This window comes from Salminus brasiliensis, chromosome 17 (genome assembly GCF_030463535.1).
Source record: "Salminus brasiliensis chromosome 17, fSalBra1.hap2, whole genome shotgun sequence".
NCBI lineage: Eukaryota > Metazoa > Chordata > Actinopteri > Characiformes > Bryconidae > Salminus > Salminus brasiliensis.
This window is the reverse complement of record NC_132894.1, coordinates 15,728,501-15,752,765: the sequence shown is the minus strand read 5'-3', so window position 1 is coordinate 15,752,765 and position 24,265 is coordinate 15,728,501. Positions and strand designations below refer to the sequence as shown.

The 24,265-nt window shown below is 40.5% G+C and overlaps 1 protein-coding gene across 2 annotated transcripts in view; it reads left to right on the top strand.

Moving 5' to 3' along the window:
- Positions 1-23,057, top strand: part of xxylt1 (xyloside xylosyltransferase 1) — a 47,745-nt gene extending 24,688 nt beyond the window's left edge. For both annotated transcript variants that reach the window (XM_072660694.1, XM_072660695.1), the window contains exon 5: positions 19,432-23,057. In XM_072660694.1, coding sequence (XP_072516795.1) covers positions 19,432-19,828 — 397 coding nt within the window. In that variant the 3' untranslated portion in view covers positions 19,829-23,057. The remainder of the gene's footprint in view (positions 1-19,431) is intronic.
- The last annotated feature ends 1,208 nt before the right edge of the window (positions 23,058-24,265 follow it).

The following is a 24,265-nucleotide window of genomic DNA, read 5'->3' as shown; positions in this document are numbered from 1 at the left end:
TGGGGCAATTCATTGATTCTCAGAGTTGTTTATGGAGCAAACTATTTGAGCCCTGATATAAAAAAAAAAATAAAAAAAACATAGGTCACCTTCCACATGCTCATTCTTAAGTTCTTGCCTCTCCCCTGCCTGAGCCAAACCTTGCCCTCTCCAGGGCACCAGATGCACCGGGGCAGGCTGCCAAGTGTCTGGAATCTACCCTGCTCGTACGGCTTGGTATGAGGGTAAACACGAAGCCGGGGCACTTGCTAAATGAATCGTTACCTTCAGTATGTTAACAACAATCTGGGTCCACCGCTCCCCTGCTTAGTTTGGTTTGCTCTGAATGGGAGTTAGTGCCATCACAGCCGTTTTGAGCACAGCATGTTCCTCTCATCTTTTGATGAAGGTTTGAGAGAGAGGAGAATGAAAAGGAGATATCTACTCCAAACCACTGAGTGGTCTGAAAGAGTGCCCTTGGTTGCAGCTACTGAATGGAGATTATTGAGACCGCTGCAGTGACTGGATGCACAGTGGTTTATTATGCTTTTGTTCTGGATTAAAGGCCACTGGGTCATGTTTTGATGATGTCAGGAGGGAAGTAAGTGTCCGACATATGTGGCTTCTCTTGCACAGAAATGTGGTCAGGAACCTGATACCCTCCATCTGTTTTGCTGAGCTTATATGCACAGATTTTGTGACATGAATTTGGCCATAATTTCACTGGAATAATAATAATAAAAAAAAAAAAGGTTCTGACGCAAGTTGTACTCAGTTCAGTGATATCCCCCTCTAACCCTACATTCACAATGGCAGTGTTGCAATGCGACTAAGTGGCCAGTACTTATTCATTTTTAATGAGAGGCAGTGATTTCCGACAACAGGAGGCACCTTGAACGTTGACAGCGCGTAGTGGGTAAAGTCAGCAAGTAGAAATCTTTTGCAAATTAGAAGCGAAGCATTGTGGCGATAACCAAGCAGGGTGCTGCAGGCTTATATCCACCACTGTGACACGTGCTTCCTAGATATGTGTTCGAGCAAAAGATGTTGGTGAATCTGGCGTCATTAAGCTGCAACTTTTGCACCAACTCTCGGAATAGTTGAATTCATTGTTTTATAAAACGGCAGCAGCAGTTTTGCTGCAAATAGGCGCTACTAATCACCAATAACTAATGCAGTTGTCTTCTCAGACTGACTGCACAGACAGTGATGCATGGTGGAATTTATACATAAATGATTTCCCTCCAGGTTTATTGTGTGATTTGTGGTACAAAATCGGGCTGGAAGGTGTGTGATTTGATGTTGTTTATGTTCTAAAGCAACTATAGCCAATAGAGTACAGCATGGTGAGCGACCAGTGGTCTGGGCGACGTGATATACAAAAGAAGTTGTTCATTATCATGTTTTTCCCACAGTATCAAGCGAGGTGAAATCAAAATGCTCAATAGAGTTATATGTGTCTGACCAGTGGTGCCAGTGAAGCACATACACCCCACTTTCATCAAGCAGAAATAGGCTTTTGACAGTTCCTCCCTCTCTGCTGCTCGGTTCAATATGGAACATTAAAGCACAGTCTTAGCTCAAGCCAGCAGTAGTATTCATCTGGGAGCCCATTCCCTTCAGATAGAGGAGAACCAATCATCTTTCACCTCTCTTTCTGAATATATCAATAAATGATGATATATCACATTTTCTGAATTTATAAAAAAGGATATTTTTTTTGAGCTTTTGAATAATGTAATTAACATTCTGTCCTATATTCTGTTAAGTAGCTGTATTTAGTTACATTTTTTTGGTCTTCTGCCTGGTGAGAAGGGGCTCAAATTATTTAATTTTGGTTAATTTGGAACCGAAACAATTTTTTCATGAATACCAATTGTTCCATACAGAAAATCGGCATAATATTTTATGCTCTCGCTTTTTATTTATACATTTTGGCCTGCTCCTGCAGTCTGTGACAGTCTGTTCACTAAATAACAAAATAATTACTTTCTCCATAGACCATTTCCAAGCTTTCTGATTTATGTTTGTTTGTTTGTTTGTTTGTTCTTCAATCACTGCGTAGCAACCATTGTTATTTGCCTCATTAACTGTTAGCATCGTTAGCAGCATCGAGGACTGTTTTAAATTTGAAGCTAACAATAACGGAATCTTGAATTGAGTCATCTTATAATCCATAAACATATTTATATCCATCGAGGCAGCAAGCCAAAAAATAAGGTTTATATGACTATTTATGTTTTTCAGTTAAACATTTCATGAAGCTTTAAGTAAAGTATATGCAGTTCTGCTTCTAAAAGAGACTGAAATAGACTAGAATAACACATTGTGGTGGCTAGATGACTTGGGTTTTTTCTGGTGTGCAGTGGTCAGTAGCTAACAAAAAAAATGGTCCTGGGCACCTAAGGCTCAGTGATGCGATTCATGGAGATCTAACCTTACAACTAACAGGACTTAAAGGATCAGCTGCAGGCCAATACTACGGGAAGCCTTCAGGAGTCTGATGGAGTCCATGCCTTGAATGGTCAGAGGCATGAGGGGACCTATTCAATTTTATTATATTATATTATTAGATTATTAATGACTGATTAGTGTAAATGGACAATAATGAGAGTGAGGGTAAGTGAGCTTGAATGCCTCTATAGACGAAAATGCCAATCAACGAAATGGCAGTAGACAAAAGCGCTATTGGCAGTGGTGGCTCAGCGGTTAGAGCTCCGGGCTATTGATGAGAGGGTTGTGGGTTCGATACCCGGGCTCGGCAAACTACCACTGTTGGGCCCTTAGGTTAGGGTTAGGGTTAGGCTCCTCACCCTCTCTGCTCCCTGGGCGCTGGAGTTGACTGGACTGACTCTGGATGTGTGTGTGCTCACTACCATAGATGGAATCAATACAGAGGACACGTTTCGCTGTACATAGTACAGTGACAGATACTTGCACCTTTACTTTATTTATTTATTTATTTATTTTTAACATGCCACTAGTACTGTCGCTAATCTAGTGATGCACTAGTGGTACTAGCTCTGTATGGATTGCCCCCCACAGTTCGGGATGCACATGCTCATGCACATGAGTAAATGACAGTTTAACCATAACAGCATGGAATACTTTTTTTACAGTAGTAAATCCCTAACTCTTGATGCAAACCATTAGTGATGATAAAACTTTATGATAAAAACCATTAGTGTTTCTAAACATTGTGCCGTACATGCCATAAGGCAGTACATCGAGCAGGGACACGCATCTGCAGTGAGCTCACTCTGGTGTGTAAGTGGACAGCAGAGTTCTATTAGTGTGAGGCAGGGAGTCTCAGATGGACACAGGCTGAGTGTAAAGGCATCAAGTTAGTCAATTTCAGAACGATGGACTTGACCATTGAGTTTTAATGTGTAGCGCAATGAAAAATAAAATAAAAAGGAGCATGAGAGAAATACGTTAACATTTAAGACATTTATCAGATGTTCTTACTTAGACCGACTTACAAAAGTGCTTCACTGTTTACTCAGAAAATACCCTTAGCTAGTTTTCTAGCTTAAGGGTATGGTGGGTCAAGCCGAGCCATACTTGAAGCATTGAAGGGCTTTTGACAAATACGGAGTGTCTGGTCCTTTCTTGGCTTTGTAGGCCAGCATCAGGGTTTTGAATCTGATGCGGGCAGCTTTAGAACAAGTGTGGACACAATTGCTCCATTCAAATGCTACCATGCCTGACCATATTACAGACCATGTCAAAATAAAAGCCACTCATACAAATGTAGCAGTAACACAAACAATGAAAGCTTGTAGTGTCATATTTGTCTCCCTTTTCATTTTTGGCTGATCTGGAAAAATGATCTGACCCGTGGCTCGAAAAACGATGGAGCAATAAGAAGTATTCTTTGAACTTGGGCTGATTGTTGCTAGTCTGAATGCCGGCTTGTAGAGGAACTGAGGCAATGCAAGGTTCAGACTGTTTACCAAAGGTAAATGGGTCCCTCGTGGCTGCCGGAAGGATTGACTCCACTACAGTTGACAGCAGCATGGTGGAGTTATTTTTTTTCCCTTTTTGTTCTGCTGCTCGTTGTGTATACGTGCCATTCCAAACAAGAATGCGACAACAGGCGATAGACTGAAGGGCTGTTTTCTGACATGAGCTCTTTAGGGAAAACAGGATGCCACTGGCAGAGTGAACACGTATCAGAACAGGGTCAACTACACGGGGTGCCTGTGCCTGCCTGCTGCACTAGACAAAGACAGCTCCCACGTGAGTTAATATTATTAAGCGCATATGACAGACAGTGGCGTTATCTGCACTTTGTTGTGGCATACAATACCTCGCGTGAGTGTGTCTGGTTGTATTGCTGTCTGCAGCACCTTTTCAATAAATTCAAGTCATTATAAATATCTGCCGTTTTACTTGAAGCCAAACGGGATTTCTGATGGAAAGTTTAGAAGCTTCACATTTATATATTTAATCATAATTAGTATTAAATAAAACAAAATATTATGCTGAATACCTATATGGACGAAATAATAAGAAGGTATTAATAATTAAAAAACATTACTTTAATGATGTGAACACATCATCAGAACTAATGTCATATCCATGCTGTGAAACCATCTCCGAATATTAGCGAGGTATAAGGTATTACCGAAGGACGAGGGGAGGCTATTCGCGGCTGGTTGTACGCGTACATTACACATTAGTCCTGTGTAGTTCTTCCACCACCAAAAACTATTGAATACGAAGTTCAGTTTTCTTATACGATAACCAACTAAGTAAAATCCTGCACAATTTTAAACCAGTCATTTAAACAATGTTAAAATTTCAATGTCAAAAAATGTCAATTTAACAGTTGCAAATGTTAAACTGCTGAATCAGGAGAAAGAAGTTAGCATGATAACATTCTACTCACCTAGTCTGGCTGACCACTTCTAAAAGTTTACCCGATAATGTCTCTGATCAAGTGGCTGGTGTTGGAAGGGCAACACCTGTAGCCCACCCACTGTTGATCGTTTGCCCTCTCTCTAAGCTAACCTTTGCTTAGCTAGCTCGGCTACAGGTCCACTGATTTCCACCAGTGTAGCTGGTTTTCTGACTGACTGCTGCGCTACGGCCAAGCGTTAGAAAAACTTGTTTCTGAGAGATCCTGGTGTTAAAGTGACAGAAGGTTGCAATTCAGAATTGAAAAATGCCGTATTTGAACTCATAGCCGGCTAGGTAGGCTCAGATAAATAAGCTGGCAGGTTAAACACCACAGTACAGACAGTGGTCCAGCTAACTGGGTCAATTGACTAATATTACCTTTTAAGTTACTTTTAAGACCAAACATGTTCTGGTTATTGTACCCGTGTTCCCGTGTTCATGGGAATCATGTAAGGACATAGTATGCTTCATTTCTAGATGGCCACTGACATGGCGGTCGTGTGTTCGGTTGTTACGCTGGTACAAGCGAATCAGACACAGCAGTGCTGCTGGAGCTTTTAAACACTGTGTCCAGTGGTCAGCGGTCACAGGAAGTTGCCCATAGAATTATTCTCATCTTGTTTCTTTGAGGAAAATTAAGGGTATTAAAAGAACTGTTTATCCTGCTTTTGTGTTACTATCCAGATAAAGGCTTTCTTTCACTGCATTGTTGTGAGGATTTGATTGCATTCAGGGATGAAGGCGATAATAATGATCACCACCCAGCGCATCCCCAACTCCCCAACTTATCCCAAACATACTGGACCAACACTAATATTCCATTGCTCCACAGCTCAATGCTGGGGGGCTTTATACTCCTCCAGCCAAGCCTGGCATTAGACATGGTGCCTATAGGTAGTTATAGATAGTCCTATTCATTCGGCATTACTTCTCTACAGGAACTGGACTAGCTGTGCATTTGTGTCAACGTGACTGGTTCAACTTAAAGTAGCTGAATGCATTCATTACAAGGGGTGTCCAGAAACATTTGGACATATTACGCATGTGTATAGTATAGACCGTGGCCTCTTGCTCTGTATAGCTATATACAGGATATTGTGCTATCCAGCTGTCCAGTGTTCTAGGTTCCAGTGCTAACCTTGCTAGTTTTAGTGGCATTGCTCATGTGGGCACGGTCTAAATTCCAACCCACTACCTAGTCTTTTTATATTATCATGAAACTATTGGTCTTATATGCAAATACTACACTAAGCGTTAAATAGGAAGTCATGCAACCAAATAAATAAAGGACAGTTTATACTATTAGATATCTAATGCACTTTTAGAGTGTGGGAGCTTTTGATTCAGCCGTGAATACAGTGCACAAGCAGCCAGTGTAGTTCAGACACGATGGCTCTAATATCATGTTAAAATGTTGACAGCAATATTGAAATTACATCATGCTTCTGTTATCGCTACGAAGAGTTGCAGGCCTCATATCTTTGCTTGTCAGCAGAGACAAAATATTTTCTTCATTGACATGGAAAGAAAAACACGACTCATGACTCATGCATTTTTTGGAGACCAGTGGGTCAGATGGGTGTCTTCATGGGAGTAAAACGCATATGCATATGAAGTTTATGTTCCCATTGCCCCAGAAAAGACTGTGCCAATGAGAAGATTGGGTTTTAATTGGCAAAACTATTGTTCTCACTGTTTGACATCCCATCAACACTGAAGGGAAGACGTTCTCCCAGCAAGAGATGGAAGGAAGACGTGAAAGATTTTGTGCTTGATGAGGGAAATGGAGAGCAAAAAGATCCAATTTAGCTGGGCTCACATATCATCAAACGCTGCACGTGCAGCAGCAACACTTTAATGCATTCTCTCTAGACCACTGTGCCTGCATGATAAATTGTCTGCCTCCGTGTTCCATCATCTCTAACAAATGGTGTCTCCCCAAAATGTCTACTTATGCAAATGGACAAGCTGAAATAGAAGGGACAAATGTTCTATATTGATCTTTTTATTACTAGTGAATTATGTCTGTCGTTTTAACTCGAAACTTTTGATGCATTGTGCTGTGGTTCAGCTCTAATAGAAGTCTTGTGGTGCAGCTGCAAGCACTGAGAATATTGGCTATGATCAAGTTAAAAATCTACAGCTCCACGGTCACCGAGAATTATTCTCCGGTAGCCGCTTGGGTTATGACGGTTCTGTTATTTTGGATCCTACAGCTCAACATTCACAGATTTATGATCAAAGTTCTCCCGGAGTTGTGGTCAGTCTCCTACATTTGGAGCTAGGCTCTACTTTGCTTCTTAAGATGTGGCTTTTTGTGTCTATATCAGTGCGGCTTTGTTTTCCGTTCAGAATGCCCATTGTTTGTTGAGCCAGCCTAAACTCATTTCCTTTCTCTCCATGAAATAAACAAAGCCGCAGATCCTTTACTCATTCGGTATGTCTTTGTCTGCAGTATGTTTCGGCCTGTATGTTGTTTGCCTGCTTTTTTCTGTGACGTACACAAAATTCTCTGTTTTTTTTTTTTTGTTGGTTTGTTTGTTTTTTCTCCCCACCCTAGGCAGTATGGTTGTCGCTCGTGCCAGATATTTATGCAGGAAATGCTTTCCAGTACCTCGGGCAGCACTGTGAGAAGCTCTCGTCCATGTAAACAGATCTATGTCCTCACATGTTGTGTCCCACTTCCCTCCTCGTAAATTAGGGGGGAACCCTCGTAAGAGCGGCACATGCAGTTCTAGGTACAGCAAGGGCTTACATCACTTACCGCATGTTGGGGTTGGGCCTTACCGTCTTAGAGCCTGGTACCACGTCATTCCTGTCCCGGATTGCTGGGCAAGCTGGGCAGGCCGGTAGTTCTACCATAAACATTTCATTAAGATTTATCATGTCTGGCTTGGAGATGAGAGGTTGCCAGTCGTGCTGATCCAAAGGTATTTGCGTGCAGTCTAAAGTGACCTTTCGACCTTAGAAGTGGAAGAAATACACAGCCAACATGACATTACACCGTGTGAATGTGTGCTATTCCTTTTAGTGGGGCATCAACCTTTATTCTGTTTCTCCCTCAGATATCCAGTCCGTTGTTTTTTGATATCAACCCGAGATCCAAAAAAGGCCCTAGACACTTGGAGTTTAGGAAGCCTTCTAAACATGTTATTGCAACAGCATGGCACCATGTTAAAAAGTTCCAGCTGTCCATAGAACATTTTCCATTTTTTTTGTGGGATTGGGCATAATATTACCACCACTTCCTTGTTTCTGCACTCATTGTCCATCATGAATTTATTTGTAGCACTTTGTAGTTTTAGAATTACAGACTTTGTAGTCTGTACATCTGTTTCTCTGCATACTTCTTTCACCCAATGATCAGGACCCCACAGGTCCACCACAGAGCAGGTATTATTCGGGTGGTGGGTCATTCTCAGGTAAGGGTATCTAATAGGTAAGGTTATCTAATAGTTAGGACAGTGAGTGGACACAATGTTTAAGCACTCCAGCAGCACTGCTGTGACTGATCCACCCATACCAGTGGAAGGAAACTACTGGTTTCCATTGTAGCATTCACACTTACATTAACAGCATTTAGCAGATGCCCTTATACCTAAGGGATAGTAAAGATACTCTTGAACTTCGATGCTGCCTGAAACAAAGGTCATTGCTGATCCCTGACATAAAGACATACAATATCTGATGCCTGAATTTTAAAATATCTAAAGTAGATATGACATGTCAATGGTGCAATTACAGTCATTTTAATAAGTACTTTAAGAACGAGATGGGTCTTCAGCTGGCGTTTGAAGATGGTAAGAGATGTCTGTTGCACCACCTGGGTGTCGGGACAGCAAAGTCTTGAGGCTTGTAGCAAACAAACAGGTCTGTCTGGGGAGAATCATCAGTCAACTTCAAAGTCGGCATTGAAACTCCTCTGCAAAAAGCACAAGACTCCTAACTGGGAACACCAGGCATCCTTCTCATCAGTGGAAGAAGTGATTCCAGGTTTTGCCAATATGACAGCCATGTCTTGATTCCCTGTGGGAACATATACAAGCCAATTAAGTGAACCAATAGGATTTTCAAGACTTTGCTCTCAGTGGACACAGTTTATCCTGCATCCATCTGGTGAACACCTTCAGCACCAAGCTGATGATTAGATATTCATACTCATATGCCTGGCTTACGAAGAAAAACTAGTAAAAATGGCCTGTCGCTTAGGGCCATGGGTATGTGAAGCGGCAGGTGTCTTAAGACAGAACTGTGAGAATGTCAAATGGAGTGATACCCAGCTGTGTGAAAACATTCTGGCACCAAGGCTTGGTCTGACTGTGTGCCACTCCAGTGTGCCTTTTCAGCCAGTGGTAGACCTCCGAGTGTGCACCTTTTAGGTGATGGTGGGTGGACTGAGTCAATCATACTTTGTGACAGCCAAAATTTGCTATTCTCTCAGAATATATTCCAGTACGAGGTCTGTGGTGGACTTGTCTACACTTGCGGATGGAAGCAAAGAGCTCAGTGCAACTGGAATTAAGAAAGAGAGTCCTTTTGTGTACCCCAAGCATAGTTCATAGGACTTTATTCGGTTCTCATTTTGCACAGTTACTAGCTGTGTTATGTCTCATATAGGTGGAAGATCTAGAAGTATTGAACATGCTTTTCATCACATCCGGAGGTCATGATTAAATGTCTATGACAAATGATTTATATAAACAGGCTCACTTTATCAAAACAAGCCATTTGGCATGTTTCACACTGTTAATGGCCTCAGTTATCCTATATTCTCTTTCCCAATCAATAGCCAACTCTCCTCAATTGCAAATTGCAGTAAATGTGTTTAAAATTACAGTCATTATATTAATGATCCCTGTTGGATTTCTTGCACCCAGTTACATGTTTGCTTGAAATATAGGGCAGTGGATATTGAAATCTACTCAAACCTGTTTCGCACAAGTTTAATTTGGGGTTTACTAGATGGACTGGCATGCAGTATTAACCCTTCAACCCCTAGGCCTGTGTGTGAGCTCATTCAAATTGTGGCCATCAAAATATTACTTACTGAATCATTTATGGTAAATGTTGAATCATTTATAGTAGATACCATAATTTATACTAGACACCAGAACATTTGTATGTAAATACTAAATCCTTTATTGTAAAGACCAAATAATGTTTTGTGAATGCCACATTGTTTTTAGTAGATACAGAATCATTTAGGGTGAAGACCAAATCATTTATTATTGATACAACGTTACTTCTACAAGATATTGAATATTTGTATGAAATATTGAATTATTTATTATAGATACTGAATCATTTAGGGTAAAAACCAAGCCATTTTTTGTAAAGGTTGCATCATTTTTCTGGATACTTAATCATTTAAACCAAATACTGAATAATTTATTGTAGATGCTAAATCATGTATGCTGAGTATTGAATAGTTCTTAGATGTTAATGAAAAACAGTTCTTTAAGTTAAAAATTGAGTTCAAGTGGTTAGTAAGAAAAGCATGCTGTATAACATATTACATGCTGCATATCGTAGCTGTCAGGCAAAAAATCTTTTTTTTTTCCTTTTTTTTTAAATTCATGATTAATGGACCCATAGAAAATGACTTACAGTAAATTCATTTTACATTGACTTCCATTGAACAAGGTTTTACGAGATAATGTATTTTTTCCAAAAAAGTCCTGCTCAGTCTATTTGAACTTTGTGCTCAAGCACAAATTCTACACAGATATTTTATTGTGGAGTCCAGCAGGTCAGCTTCCTGGGGAGTGCACACATCACAGTTGCTGAAGGGCTGTGAGCAACTTTAAATAAATCCAATGAATATTCATGAATGCTTGTTTTCTGGTAGGAAGGAACTTTGGAAAAAACACAAACAAACACAATATAAGTAAATAAATGAACCCATGTGAACATATAGCATTTAATTATAATGCTGTGAATGTATTGAGTCTTGAGTAATTGATAGATTAATTATGTTCTGGACCACAAACTATTACAGAAGATTAGGGTAAGCAGACTGTCTTCAGTCCTGATTTTTATTTTAAGTACTCAGAGAGGCAGCGAGACCTGTGCTGTCTCTCTGAGAGAACAGTGTGGCAGGCATCGGCTGTCTCTGCTGGGGCGCGGTACAGATTGTTCTGTCATTTATTTTTGCTCTCTCTCTCGGAGCACCTCACAGTGACTTCATGGTGGTGTTTAGCTGTTTCAGCTAAGCACAGAGGAAGAGCAGATGACCTGGCAGCTCAGTGCTGAGTGTTTGGCTGACTAATTACCATCCTGGTCTGGAAGGAGAGAGGGAGCAGTCCAGTGTGGAATGGCAAAGTAACAGAATCACAGAAGTGGACAGAATGCATTGAGACAGGCTTGGCATTGGACAGTGCTACTCGTACAGTCCAGTTGGCTTGTCCACACCTCCACTACTACAGGTGGCCACGCATGTCAGAATGTGCTGGTACTTGACTCTACACCATGTTTAATTACCTAATGAGCCACACCTTGAATAGCACTAGCTTTTGCTCTATGGTACATATTTATGGTTGATTGAAAATATTTCGTAGCCATCCAGACGTTGGCCCGATCATTTGGATATAGTCAGTTCATTCCCTAGTGATGCCATAGCCATCCATGACTGGGGGTCCTAGAGAGTATGATTTTCCTCTCTGGCTGGGTTTGAAGGTCCTCCTTCTTGCCTCCAAGAAAAAGGTTTAATGTCATAGCAAAAGATTTATCAGGTTTAGTGGAAATTAGCAGCCTGTTTTAGCACTTGGGGCAATCTGGCACCAGTGATCCATTCCCCTTATTTGTTGTCATGGGCTAATAGTGACTCATAAACCACACTGACCACATTAATACTGACACGTGTGGATGAACGCAGTGGCGAATATTCTGGTAGGAACCTCAATAGGTTTAACCAGCCGACATACTTGGTTTTAAAATCAGTGAAAACAAGCTTCTCGTTCTTGAAAAGAATGTCAGCGTGTATTAATGTATTATTAATATTAATACGTTTATGCAAGTGTTTTAAAATGAGAGAGAAGAGAGATTTCTGCTGCTCTGCAAAAATTTCATTAAATCTGGAAGTCCCTGAATATGGATATGTTTTTTTTTTTGTTTGTTTTTTTTACCTGTGGCTCTGGTTATGATTTTAGGTCCATATTGACAGTCAAACAGGTACATATACAAGATATGCAAATTACGTGAATTCATTCTGTGTGGTCATGTATAAAAATACTGCAGCATTAAACAACAAGCAACTTTGTTTTTATGAATTTTCTCTTTTATTACAAACTTCCTGTTTGATGCAAAGTGTAGGATAGGTTGTTTGAATGATGTATGAGTGAGAAATAATGCACCTCATTACGCTTTCTTGTATGGTATCAGTTCAGCTTGTTTCTTTTAGGGTCAAAGTTGTACATACAAACCACATTTTTGTCATTTCTTGATATTGAAACAAAGAACAAGGTCAGATATGCAGGCTTGAATCAGTAGACAGAGTGTTAATTGAGTTGTGTGACTTTAATTAATGTACATGTAACATTACATAATTACATGTAAATATTTTAGGCAAAAGTAAAGTAATAACTATAATAAGTATTGCAGTAGGATGTTGGTGAAGTATTGTTGCGCCTTATGTACTTCTGTTAGCTCCCTGGCTAATGCTATGTTTCACTGCAATAGGAAACAGGTTAGTTTCTCTCAGTGCTGTATTTCCACGGAGCTCTGAATTGACCTTGTGAAGACTTGTCTGTGGACATTGTACATGTGCATTGTGGGGACCAAAATGTCCTAGCCAGGCTGCACCGTTCGGCAAAACACTCACCAGCTTTGAACTTTTGCTGTTTAGTCTTCTCACTTCATAAATCCTTGTTGCTCTGTCACCACCTAGTAATATCACTTAGGGCTTGACTTGTTTGTCCACTACAAGTGCTGAACATCTGTGTTGCAATGCAACACAGACTGGACATCCTTTCCTGTCCAGTCTGTGTTACATTGCACGTAGCCCTCTTCTGGGTTTTGCTCAAGTGTTATGGATTGATCCCTGGACCTCTCACTAAGCAGACGAATGTGAAGTGCGGTTAAACTTAGCTATTTATAATAAGGCCAAAAGAAAAAAAAGAGGAGGAGAGACAAAAGAAGCAGCAGCGATAGGAAGTTGCCATCTTCTCCCACGCTACTGCTGTGCATTTGTTTAGTGGGCCCCAGAAATTAGGAGTTCTTGCTTAATAACGTCCTGACTTTATGAGCAGCTTTCAGCAGCAGGTTCTTACTGAGGTGGTGCTGGAGATGCAGTTGTTAGATGAAGGCGAAAGCCAGACTAGCAACCCTTCTGTCACACGTATCACCACTATCGTTTGAGATCCTGCTGTTCATTCCTGGGGTAGGCAAAGTTCAGTAAATATAAATAGAGCACTGATTTGCTGCCTTAGGGCCTGCAGGCCTTACCATCATTGACGGAACAATGAATTCAAAGATATATCCGAACGTTTTACAGGAGAATGTAAGAGCAAGACCTTGTCCATGACCTCAAGTTAAAGAGATGTTTGGTGGTGAAGAAAGAATTGTTGCAATGGCCAAGGCAGACCCCAGATCTTAACTCTATTAATACTGTGGCATGACCCAAAGAGGGCTGTGCAAGACATCCCAGACATGCCAGATATATATGAGTACATTTACAGGGAGATCATAATTAACGGCTTGTGGAGGTGATGGCTGCTAAAGGTAAGTCAATTCTTTTCTAGCCTGCACTGTGAAGGTTTCCTCAACAGAAGATGTAACTCCAAATGCATTACTTGCCTTTTCTTGCAACTATAGATGCAGTTCTAAGTATCCAAAAACATTGCTGAGATCAAAACAAGGGGACAAATTTGTGGGGTGTGACATTGTCCTGTGCTGGTATTATCTCATTACTGTAACACTGTAATATTTATGTGTGGTTTTAGTTTCCCCTCAAAATAAATCTGGTTTGGGCTCCTGTGTGGCGCCGCCATCTAAGCATTGGTCCAGCCATCCGTGCCCAGTACACATAGAGCACAATTGGCCTCTCTCTCTCTGGGTGGGTTGGAGGCCCCTCCCTTATTCACCATGAGGCTAGCCAGTCTGGGCGTCTATTAGCTGACATCTCAAAGCTGGCAGTTAGTTTTGGTTTTTTTGTTCAGCTGTTCAGGGAGAAAACCCCCAGTCCTCAATATGTTAGTGAGGCTTTACCATATTAAGTTATTGAAAACCAGCAATGAAAACATGCTAAACAAAAAATATATGTCCGAAAGTTTTCACAGGGTAGTGAAGTGACACCTAAACTCTGGAACTCCCACCATCCTTTTGTAATCAGGGTCACTGATTGCGGATACTGCTACAGTCTGTAAATCGTTGTAATTATTCTTATTATTTATTTATTTATTTATTTATATTTTATTTTATTTTTTGCCAGTGATTACCTTAACTACATATTACCCCAGTGACTGTACTGGAAGTTACAACCAAGTTTAATTAAGTTTATTGTAAGTACAGGTATTGATAATCTATTTTCAGGTACAGGGTGACTATGACAGTATTTGCTCTTGTAGAATAAGTGTTTTAAGAAGAAAATATTGAAATATCAATAGAAATACTGTTCTCATTATAATAGTTTATTAGAGGATGCACATACAAAACCTTTTTTGTATGTAAAGCATAGAGAATAATATAGAATAATATAGTTGTTACATTAAATGATAAAAATATAATTGTCATATGGAGCCCTATGTTCTATTTTTTTTCTCTTGTAGTTGTAGTTGTTACTTTTTAACTTGTAAAGTTACATTGAGGTTGGGTTGGAATTATTATTATTATTATTATTATTATTATTAACAGTTGTTGTACATAGATTGTTATATGTTTGTAATATGGAGGCGTGTGAGTTCCCTCGACTGGTATTCTCTGAAAGTTTGATCGTGAGATTTTCTTCTTGCTGTGAAATCTGTATTTTTCGGTGTGTATGTACATGTACGTACATGCCTGTTGCATACACCCTTGAGTCCTTGTGACATGTAGGATCAACTGACGTAGTTTGTTTGTTGCATGTTGTCTGTGGAAAATCAGGCCTCTGTTTTATATTTACACTCTGTCTCTTTCTCTCTCCCTGTCCCCCTCTCTCTCTCGTTCTCTTGTTCTCTTTCTCCCTCTTTCTGAACGGAGCAGTGATTTGTCCTCGGATGAAGAGCAGCACTTTAAAACAGAAGACTGTTTAGATTTAGAGGCTGTGCTCTGGTGTTCTTTGGGTGAAAGAGAATGTCATGCTCTCTTAAGACATGGCGTGATCTCCTCAAAATAAGCCTCAGTGTGATCACACACATGCAGCTGTCTGTGATAGAGCATTTCTCCAAGTAGAGCCAGTCTGACATAAACAGAAGCCTTTTACTTCAGTTCTAAGCCAGAGAAGTAATCCGCACTGGACTCAAGATTTGATTGGTCTCTTGGCTGAGATGGATAGCCAAGCGATGGCTCTTCTTAACAGTTTGTTTTGGTGTCCAATATGTCTGGCTTTAATTGGCCATGTGATGTAGCGGTTTACAGTAACATTGTCCAACAGATTTCTCTTTTTGTGACAGCTTGTGTTTTTGTACATTGTCAGGACAAAATTGGAATGGGAGCCCAGAGGAAAATGGAGCTGTACTGTGAAAGACAAATTATTATATATTTGTTGCATGTGAATTCTTTTTAGATATTTGGACCTAATGTAATATTAGACCAAACATTCCTTTGTTTATTTAAGGTTAAATTACAGGTGAAGATAAAATACTTGTAACTGCCTCCTTCAGCAGTTCACATTTTATTCAAGTTTTATTCATAATGAAATATAGCTGAATGTACACAGCCAGGCTTGAAGGCAGCCAGTCCAGGTGACTGTAGAAGGCACTCATATTGAACCTTACTATCACAGTAATGTAGTTGCCATAAAGGTCTCAACAAGCACAGTAGACCATCGTCTATAAATCGAGTAGTAATAGGAACATTGATCCATCTCTCCCAAAATATTCCCAAGGGCTCAGTGGCAGATCATCCAGAAAATGACCAAGTTTCCAGAAGAACATCTGAGGACCTGCAGGTCTTTGTAGCCTAAGCCAAGGCCTAAAGCTAAAGTAAATGAGTTGACAGAATTGCCATTAATGGAAGAAGAGCAAAGCAGAAAACACTTCCAACCAAAAGAAGCATCAATGCGTGCCAACTCTTTCCCCCAAGCCTTTTGGGATAATGTTCTATGGACACACAGACATTCTGAAGTTTGATGTTTTGGACAGGTTGTTTTATATCTGACTTAAGGCTGGTACTACATTACAGTACAGTAGGAACACCATACCAACATTCAGACGTGGTGGTGGGCTGTTAACGGATGTTTTGGTGCCTTAGGCTATGGACAGCTTGCTATTACTGAAGGAAACCTGATTCTGCTCTATATAATAGAATTCTTAATCAGATGGTCATCTGTCCATCTGTCTATTCCTTTGGCCATGAGCTGAAGCTGAAGCTGAATCGTGTTCAGCAAGACATTGACCTGATTTACTGATAAACCTTTCCGGCAGCCTACTTAAAATCCAGACTCAAACCAAACCAAAACAAGGTGCAAGCAGTTAAAATTGATAAAAGCGGTGGAATTGAAATCTCAATAATAGATCTGCTTTAACATAGCTCTGCAGAGATGAATGGGCTCAAATTCCCTTACAACATTGTAAAAGGCTGCCATGAAATAATAGGAAAGTTACTTCTTTTTTTATATACTTTAGAAGAAATGTTGACTAAGCAGGTGTCTGCAAACTTTTGGGAAGCCACATACAGTATAAAACAGTGTATAATGTTACTTTTAATCAAAATGACAAGCTGAACGCATCCTTTTCTCAGTTTAAAGGTTTAAAGAACAGAAAAATGAACACAGACTCTTCAGACTTTTTCATTAAGGCTTCACTTTGAAAGTGTGTGTGTGTGTGTGTGTGTGTGTGTGTGTGTGTGTGTGTGTGTGTGTGTGTGTTTGTGTTATAACTTGGCGCACTCGTATATATGTTTACTTCAGCAGCCCTCAGCTCTAGCAGCCCTCTTTGGTAGCTCCGCTAAATTGAAGTCGGAGACAGGAAGATAAAAGCTGTGCTGCCGTGTCATCTCCTCAGCCTCTGCTCCTCTGCTGTCAGTTGAACCTGCCATAAGAAGCCGCCCGGGCGATCACTTTGTTGTTCCCTCAGCTCATTCTTTTTGAGAAAGGCAGCGAGAGCGGCTCTGAACCTCTGCCTCCAAAGCTTTCTCTGAAAAGGGAACTGCTCTTGACATCAGAAGGATTTCGCCTCTATGCCGTGGTTCCTTAGCCCTCAGACTCTCCTGGTGTTTCTCATTAGAAGTTATGTAGTGTTTTGGCTCCTCCGGCCATCCTGCTGCAGTTATGAACTGCTGAATCCTCTCAAAGTCCACATTTGGGCATAGCTGAGCAAAAAAGAATTTTCTGAATGCTGGCGATTCAAGGGGATTCCTTGAACCTATAAATCTGTGCATTGTAAGATCCCTGCCCTTTGCCCTGGGAAGCTGCTCAGCCCCCCCTCCTCAAATGGACACTAGGTTTAGAGCATTGCCCATGTTGTGATTGGGGGTGTTGGTTTGGTAAGACCAGCTCTTGTTTCAAATGAGAACGGTTTGATTGGAATCTCCCAGTTATTCATATAATTATATTATTATATTAGCAGATTTCTGTCTCACGATTATATCCCAGAAATAACCCATCAACTGGGACGATCTGCTCTTAAAACATACAAGCTGTGGCCTTGTTAAAATGCCTCTTTTATTCCTCATTTAAATAATTTATTCTGTACACTTGAATGTTACACTGTTAAGTTTTTTTTTTTTTGAAACTGTGGAGAAACATCTTAAGGTGCTTTGAGCCTTCTCTTCTAAAACCCTTTTCTTGAAGGTTCCTCAAAGCACCTTAAGAGGTTCCTCCACAGTTTCAATTTGAAGAACCTCCAAAAGTGCCTCAATTAATACTTTTAACGCTGTACAATCTTGATTTCGATTCACAGTGTTGCTGATGTTGTCATTAAAAACCAATCGAATATATCGTATACAGTTTTCTCTGCTATCCAGATCCGATCATAAATCTAAAACCTCCTAAATCAAAGTCATGGGATCATAGTTCGAAGTAATACTTGTAACAAGTCTGTTTTTCTAAGAAGTCCCCTAGCTTCACTCCCCAAGTCCTAACAGAAGAAGAAGTCCCTTGGGATTCCATGCAGAGAGTGGTATGTTGTGTTGGTAGGGGATGGCTGCTGAATTAGGGCTGCCTCAGTGTAGAAAGAGTGTGTGGGTGGAGGAGGGGCTGCTGAGTTGGCAGTGGCCTTTGGCATACCATCTGGCTCCTGCTTCTTCATTTTTCCTGTTATGTGCAAGTCATGTTTTCTTTTTTTTTTGTTGTTTTTTTTTTGTTGTTGTTCAGCTGCAGTACTGTCCTTAGAGTTTCTGCCAGCTGGAGGAGAGACAAGCATGCTAGCCTGAACACCAGATTTTCGCCTTTGTTAAAGCACTTAGACCCGCGTGTCTTGGCGATTATTACTTGATTTCCCATAAAGTACTAACTTTTTGTTGGGTTGCTTTGATGCTAATTGTTTCATTTACTCACACAATCAATCAAGTCAAACTGTCAAGTCTTGGCAGTTGGGTATTAGATTGTACCCAGAGCATTTTGTGGTCAGTTTGGCCAACATCTTGACAAATCGAGATGGGCTAATGGGTTCCAATCTGATGTCAGTACCTGGCAATACCGAAACAGACTTCAGTACAAGAGCTCTTTTTACTTTAATATTATCATTATTATTATTGTTATTGTGTATTGCGTGGGTATCGAACCCACAACCCTGTCATCAATGACTTCCAGCAACAGCTGTAAGTCATCAACTAAAATACAACTAATGTTATTTACTAGACTGAAGTTGCCTTGAGTTCATGGTTAGATGTGGAATGGAATCTTTAAACTTTTTATTTTTTTTAGTTTCTTTCATCTTGATTGTTTTGACTACTAGTTACTTCAGAATGCTGAACAGATTTGTTTGATTATTTATGTATTTATTTGGGTTTTTTTGTATTTTGTACACAGCTTGAACACAGCTGGCTAGTTTATTATTGAAGGACAGTTAGCATTACAGCAGTCAAAACACAGACACTGGAGATACAAAGAGTTTTGTTTTCATCAGAGTAATATTATTACTCCCCCCCCACCCCACCCCACCCCCCATGTCGCTCAAAACAATGCTAGCTATTGCAGATGTCTGTAAGCTGCCATTTTTCACAAATGCATTACAATTTTATATTAACTGTCTTCACATAACTTGGATGTATTATGTGCTATTTTAATTAGACGTGACTAATTTAGGGAGGGAATTGATAAAAATAAACAAATAAATGAACATTTAAGTATTACAGTAAATGCTGCTGCCTCTATGTGGCAGAAATGGAGCAGAACTGGGCATAATTGTGGCAATTGACTGGGCAGAACCCTGTTCTTTAAACTGATTTTCCTTCCTGTGTTTATCCCTCCAGGCACACCTTCTGGCAGTACCGCAAAGAGAATCCAAAGTCCCGAGTGGGCGACCCACCTCCACATGGTCTGCCGGGCTTTAACAGTGGGGTGATGCTGCTGGATCTGGAGGCCATGCAGCGCTCAGCCCTGTACAACCAGCTCCTAGAACCTGAACGAGTGGCCCGTCTGGCTGAACAGTATCACTTCCGGGGCCACCTCGGCGACCAAGACTTCTTTACCATGATTGGCATGGAACACCCCGAGCTGTTCTTCCAGCTAGCCTGCGGCTGGAACAGGCAGCTGTGCACTTGGTGGAGGGATCATGGCTATGGTGACATCTTCCAGCTGTACTACCATTGCGATGGACCAGTGTTCATTTATCATGGAAACTGCAACACTCCTATACCCGACGACTGAGTGCGACAGCAAGTTTTTAATGCCTTAAAGTTTACACCGTCTGAGGGAACGCAGCATGGTTCTGTGTGCCTTAATGAAGGAGGAGCGAGTATACATGCTCAAGGTTTTAATTAGGTGGAAAATGCTGGTCCAGAAGGGATGTAATGAGGATATTTGCTACACCAACAGAAGGTCATCCCTTGTTTATTCATTTTGCATCGAATATAATATCACACATTAAGCCACAATAACAATTTTCAGCACCCACTGGACCAATGATTACTAACCCTGCTCCTGGAGAGATACCTTCCCACAGTCTTTGTATCCAACCCTAGAGCCATCCCACCCGATCTTTCGAAGAACTTGGTTGGTTCAATGGGTTGTGTTAGATTTGGGTTAAAGATGGGCTTGACGCCACTGCACTAGACCATTATTTTCTCTTTGATTATCACTTTTTTTGGTGTTCTCTAAATGATCACTGCTTTTTCTACCCATTGCAATTTATCCATTTGTCCATTTGAGTTTTAACCAAGCTTTGGCATGGCTTTCAGTCAACCGAGCTACTCTCCTGCGCTTCTGCGTGCAAATGAGGCAACAACGCTATTATCTGTGCTCATTGAAGATGCTCCACGCTGAGTTGTCTGATCCATCTGCTCAGTTGTTTGCAAACAGCAGGGTTAAGAGCAATCAGCAATCTTTCTCCACTGCCCACTGATGCCTTGTTCTGCTGTTTACCGGTGAAGGTCTTCGCTGTGGCATGTCACGCTGGCTCTTGTTCCTCCATGCAGGCAAATGCAGCCAGATAAGTACTGGCACAGATTATCTCCTCTTTTCCCTGGCTTTCATCTGTGCAGATAGCTAGGTTTAGCTCTGCACTCCTGACTGCGGTACAATAGCCCCCCTCAAGCCATCCCTTCAGAGCAAGCAGCTGATGTGTCCTAGTCAAGAAGCCCCCACCACGCGGATGTGTTTATGCAAGGATGATGCTAGATGGGAAGGCGTAAAAAGCATTCTGACCCACTTTTGAAAACCCACTGCGCTTAGGAACCTGACAGTCAACTCTCTTGGCATCGTGCAGGGTTATGACTGCTGATAAGAATTAGGATGCTATGCTCTGCTCTGTGCATCATCAGGAGTAAGCAAAACAGAAGCCAAAATACCTTGGAACGCTCGAAAGGCAGACTCCTCTCACTGTCTGGCCTCTGCTCCAGATTCCGGGAAAACAGCCTTAGTGCCTTAGTGAGGCACAGGGATAAGTGAAAGAGGTGGGAAATGGGATTCTAGATATTCCCGCAGGATTAACCTCTACTTGGTGCAAGGAGCAGGCAGCATGCTAGATGTGCTTGGCTGGCACTTACCGATTGAGTGCTGCTTTTGCCAGCACCCCACCTCCTCTTTTGAAAATATGTAATAATCTGCGCAGCATCAGAGGCAGACAGTTCTCTTGCCTTTTAAAGTCCTTTGTAATGAGTTCCTTGATGTTTTGCCAGCAGGTCATGAGACCTGGTCCTGGCTGTGTGGTGTAGCTTGTTAGATGTTGTGAGATTTTGTTTGAGTTGGGTATCCCTTGGAACCAAACGTTTCAGTGTGCTACCTGGCCGAAGTTTGGGTTTTAGTCCAGATGAGCCAAGCAACACGTTCTGACACAAAAAGGGAATTGATAGCAATGACAAAACCCACCCATCCCCCCGCCTGATTTTGCCAGCTCAGCTCAAGAGCAAAGTAGTCCGTGATTCAACAGCATTCCAGCTCTTACAGCCCTTACAGCATTCCAGGACTACTTTTTATTATTAAACCTCCTCATTTTCATGTGTTTTGTTGTTTACACTGTGTTTGCCTTTTTGGATCAGACTCATAAAACAGTTTTGCAAAATTTAAATCCGTTACCATATTTAAATGCAATTAATACAGTTTGCATTCCCAGCACATCTCTCTCTCTTATTACCGCTACAGTATTTCAGACGGCAATCAAAATCCTCATTTAATGTGCTAATGCATATTAATGACCAATTCTGCCTCTTTCTTTTCAAAGTAGACCAAAAATTACAAGAGGACTACTGTTTGGTAATAATAGTTTTGGTACTGTGCACCAGTAACCTCCATCTTTTGTCAAAAAATCGTGGCAAGGGGAAAAAAAAGAAAAGAAAAAAAAACACATCCCTATGTCACCATCCCAGTTCTTTACATAAACTGCACATTAGCTGGGAGTGTTGGACGGTTTCCAGGATGGATATTAAGCTTAGTCTTGGACAGTTTTTGCTTTTCAATGGAAAATTAGCTTCTGAAATGTTGTGTAGTCCTCGACTAGTCCTAGACTTAATTGATGTCTGAGAAACTGGCCCAAAAAAAATGTTGTCCCCTGTTTACATATGTGTTTTTGATCTGATCAAGTCGTGTACAAAGCCAATTTTGTTGAATTATGTGTTTAAGCGTGTTCTGTAGGTTCATTCATGTGGTGGTGTTTTACGAAGCGGTGTGGTGTTGGCTAATAGGAATGGCTAATGGCACAAACAAATGATGCATATCACACACACGATACAGCATGTCAGCAATCTTACTTTATAAATGAGCTAAAGTTCCCGCAGTGCTATTTCTGCTTAACATCACGGTGAGTCTGGCATAGCATTTCCTGAATCTGACCCATAGTGTTTTGTTTATTAGTAATATTTTGTGTCAAAGAGCAAAAGACTTAAGACAGCAGTAGTCAGTTGCCTGCAAGCATTTAAACAGATCACCTAAATGAAAAAATAGTATATCTTCCTGGAAAATACTTCCTGCCGTTTAACACATGCAATGGAGTCTTCTGTGGATCTAGAGGCTTGAAGGCTGATTTAAATACCTGACTAAACCAAACCACTTTTTATTATCATTTTGCTTTTGTCTATGATTTCCTATTCTTTTAAATGTGAAGAATTCTTCATTTTTGAATGTTCAAATGAAGAAGAATGTATGAAAACCAAAGAGTAGCATTTCCTGTTAGCATGTGACCCATCTGCTCTTTGATTTGTTCATCACATATCATTGAATTGCTGAAGAATATATTCAGAATATGCACAGAAATGAATGTTTCATGGACTTCCTTTTGTATGCACTAATGTTCTCTAGTCTGTCATTCAGTGTTTTATCTTGAACCACATTGATCATTTGATATTTTGACACTGGTTGAAATAAAAAAACTAAAATGTACAAGACATGGGATTAATTCGATTTTAAACCTTATAGATTTTCTTCTCTTTATTTTTTATTTATTTATTTATTTATTTTTTATCAGATTTACTTTAGTTCTGACGTACATTTGAACTGGCTGTGCACTCATATTTCTCTGTACTGCTAAGGCTCCTGCACATCATCTTAGATAAAGAATTTACTGACTCACACAGACCCATTTCTGTCAGCCGTGCTCAAACTATGCCTCATTCCTCACTTCTCTTGCCTGTAGCCTATATTTGAAGTGCTCCAAGTCCCAGTTTTCAATGTTTAGTAAGCTGGGACAGGGATCATTTTAAGCAGAACTTTGTTGAAATGATGTGTATATGTCAATATATACTCTTAAAAATAAGCATGCTTCGGTGTTGCCGTAGAAGAACCCACTTCTGCGTTCCTAAAGAACCACTTCATAAAATAGATGAGTGTAAAGATCCCTTAAATTCCTAAAGAACCTTTACATCCTATGAACGTTCTTTGAAACTTTTGAAAGGTCCTTCACCCTCATACACCTCTTTTACAAAATGTCTCTTTAAAGAACCAAACGTGGTCATTCTATGGCAACCTTTTGAAGCACCTTTATTTTTTAGTAGTGTAGAATGTACAGTTGTGGTCAGACGATTACCTACACTCATCATGGACATGAATGTCATGTCATGTTCGGTCTATGAGGCAGATTGAGTATACAACATACATATTTAATGGCAGAAATATACATACAGGGTCAACATATATGCACACAACAACACGCCTAATATTTTGTCAAATGCACATTAAGGCTTCAGACAGATTTCTGGTTCTGGTTCAGATATCTGAGCACTCTTCTTGGCAGAATTGGTAGAGTTCAAATAAATTTGTCTGTTTTTGTAGGGTTGAGGTCAGGACTTTGGGAAGACCACTCCAAAAGCTTAATGTCAAGTTTGCCTAACACTGTACAATTTTAGCCAGTTTTTTAAGCCCGATCTGGCCCGAGCTAGCTGAATTTCAGGATAGCCCAGAAATCAGTCGGCTAGCTGACTCTAATACTTATTAAGGCAATTATTAGGTGCTATGACTGTGTTGTCTTCATTGTTTGCCCATATTCTACATTTTTCTTGTATTTATGGTTTCACATAAAATTTGGTTGGGCTTATGTTCCAAAAACTGAATTCATAATTTGCCTTTACCTGACCACTTTCCAGTCTTTCCAGCCCTTAAAGCAAAATTATTTAGATGGTTCTGATTTGAAATAGAAAAAATGGCCCGGAACTCCCT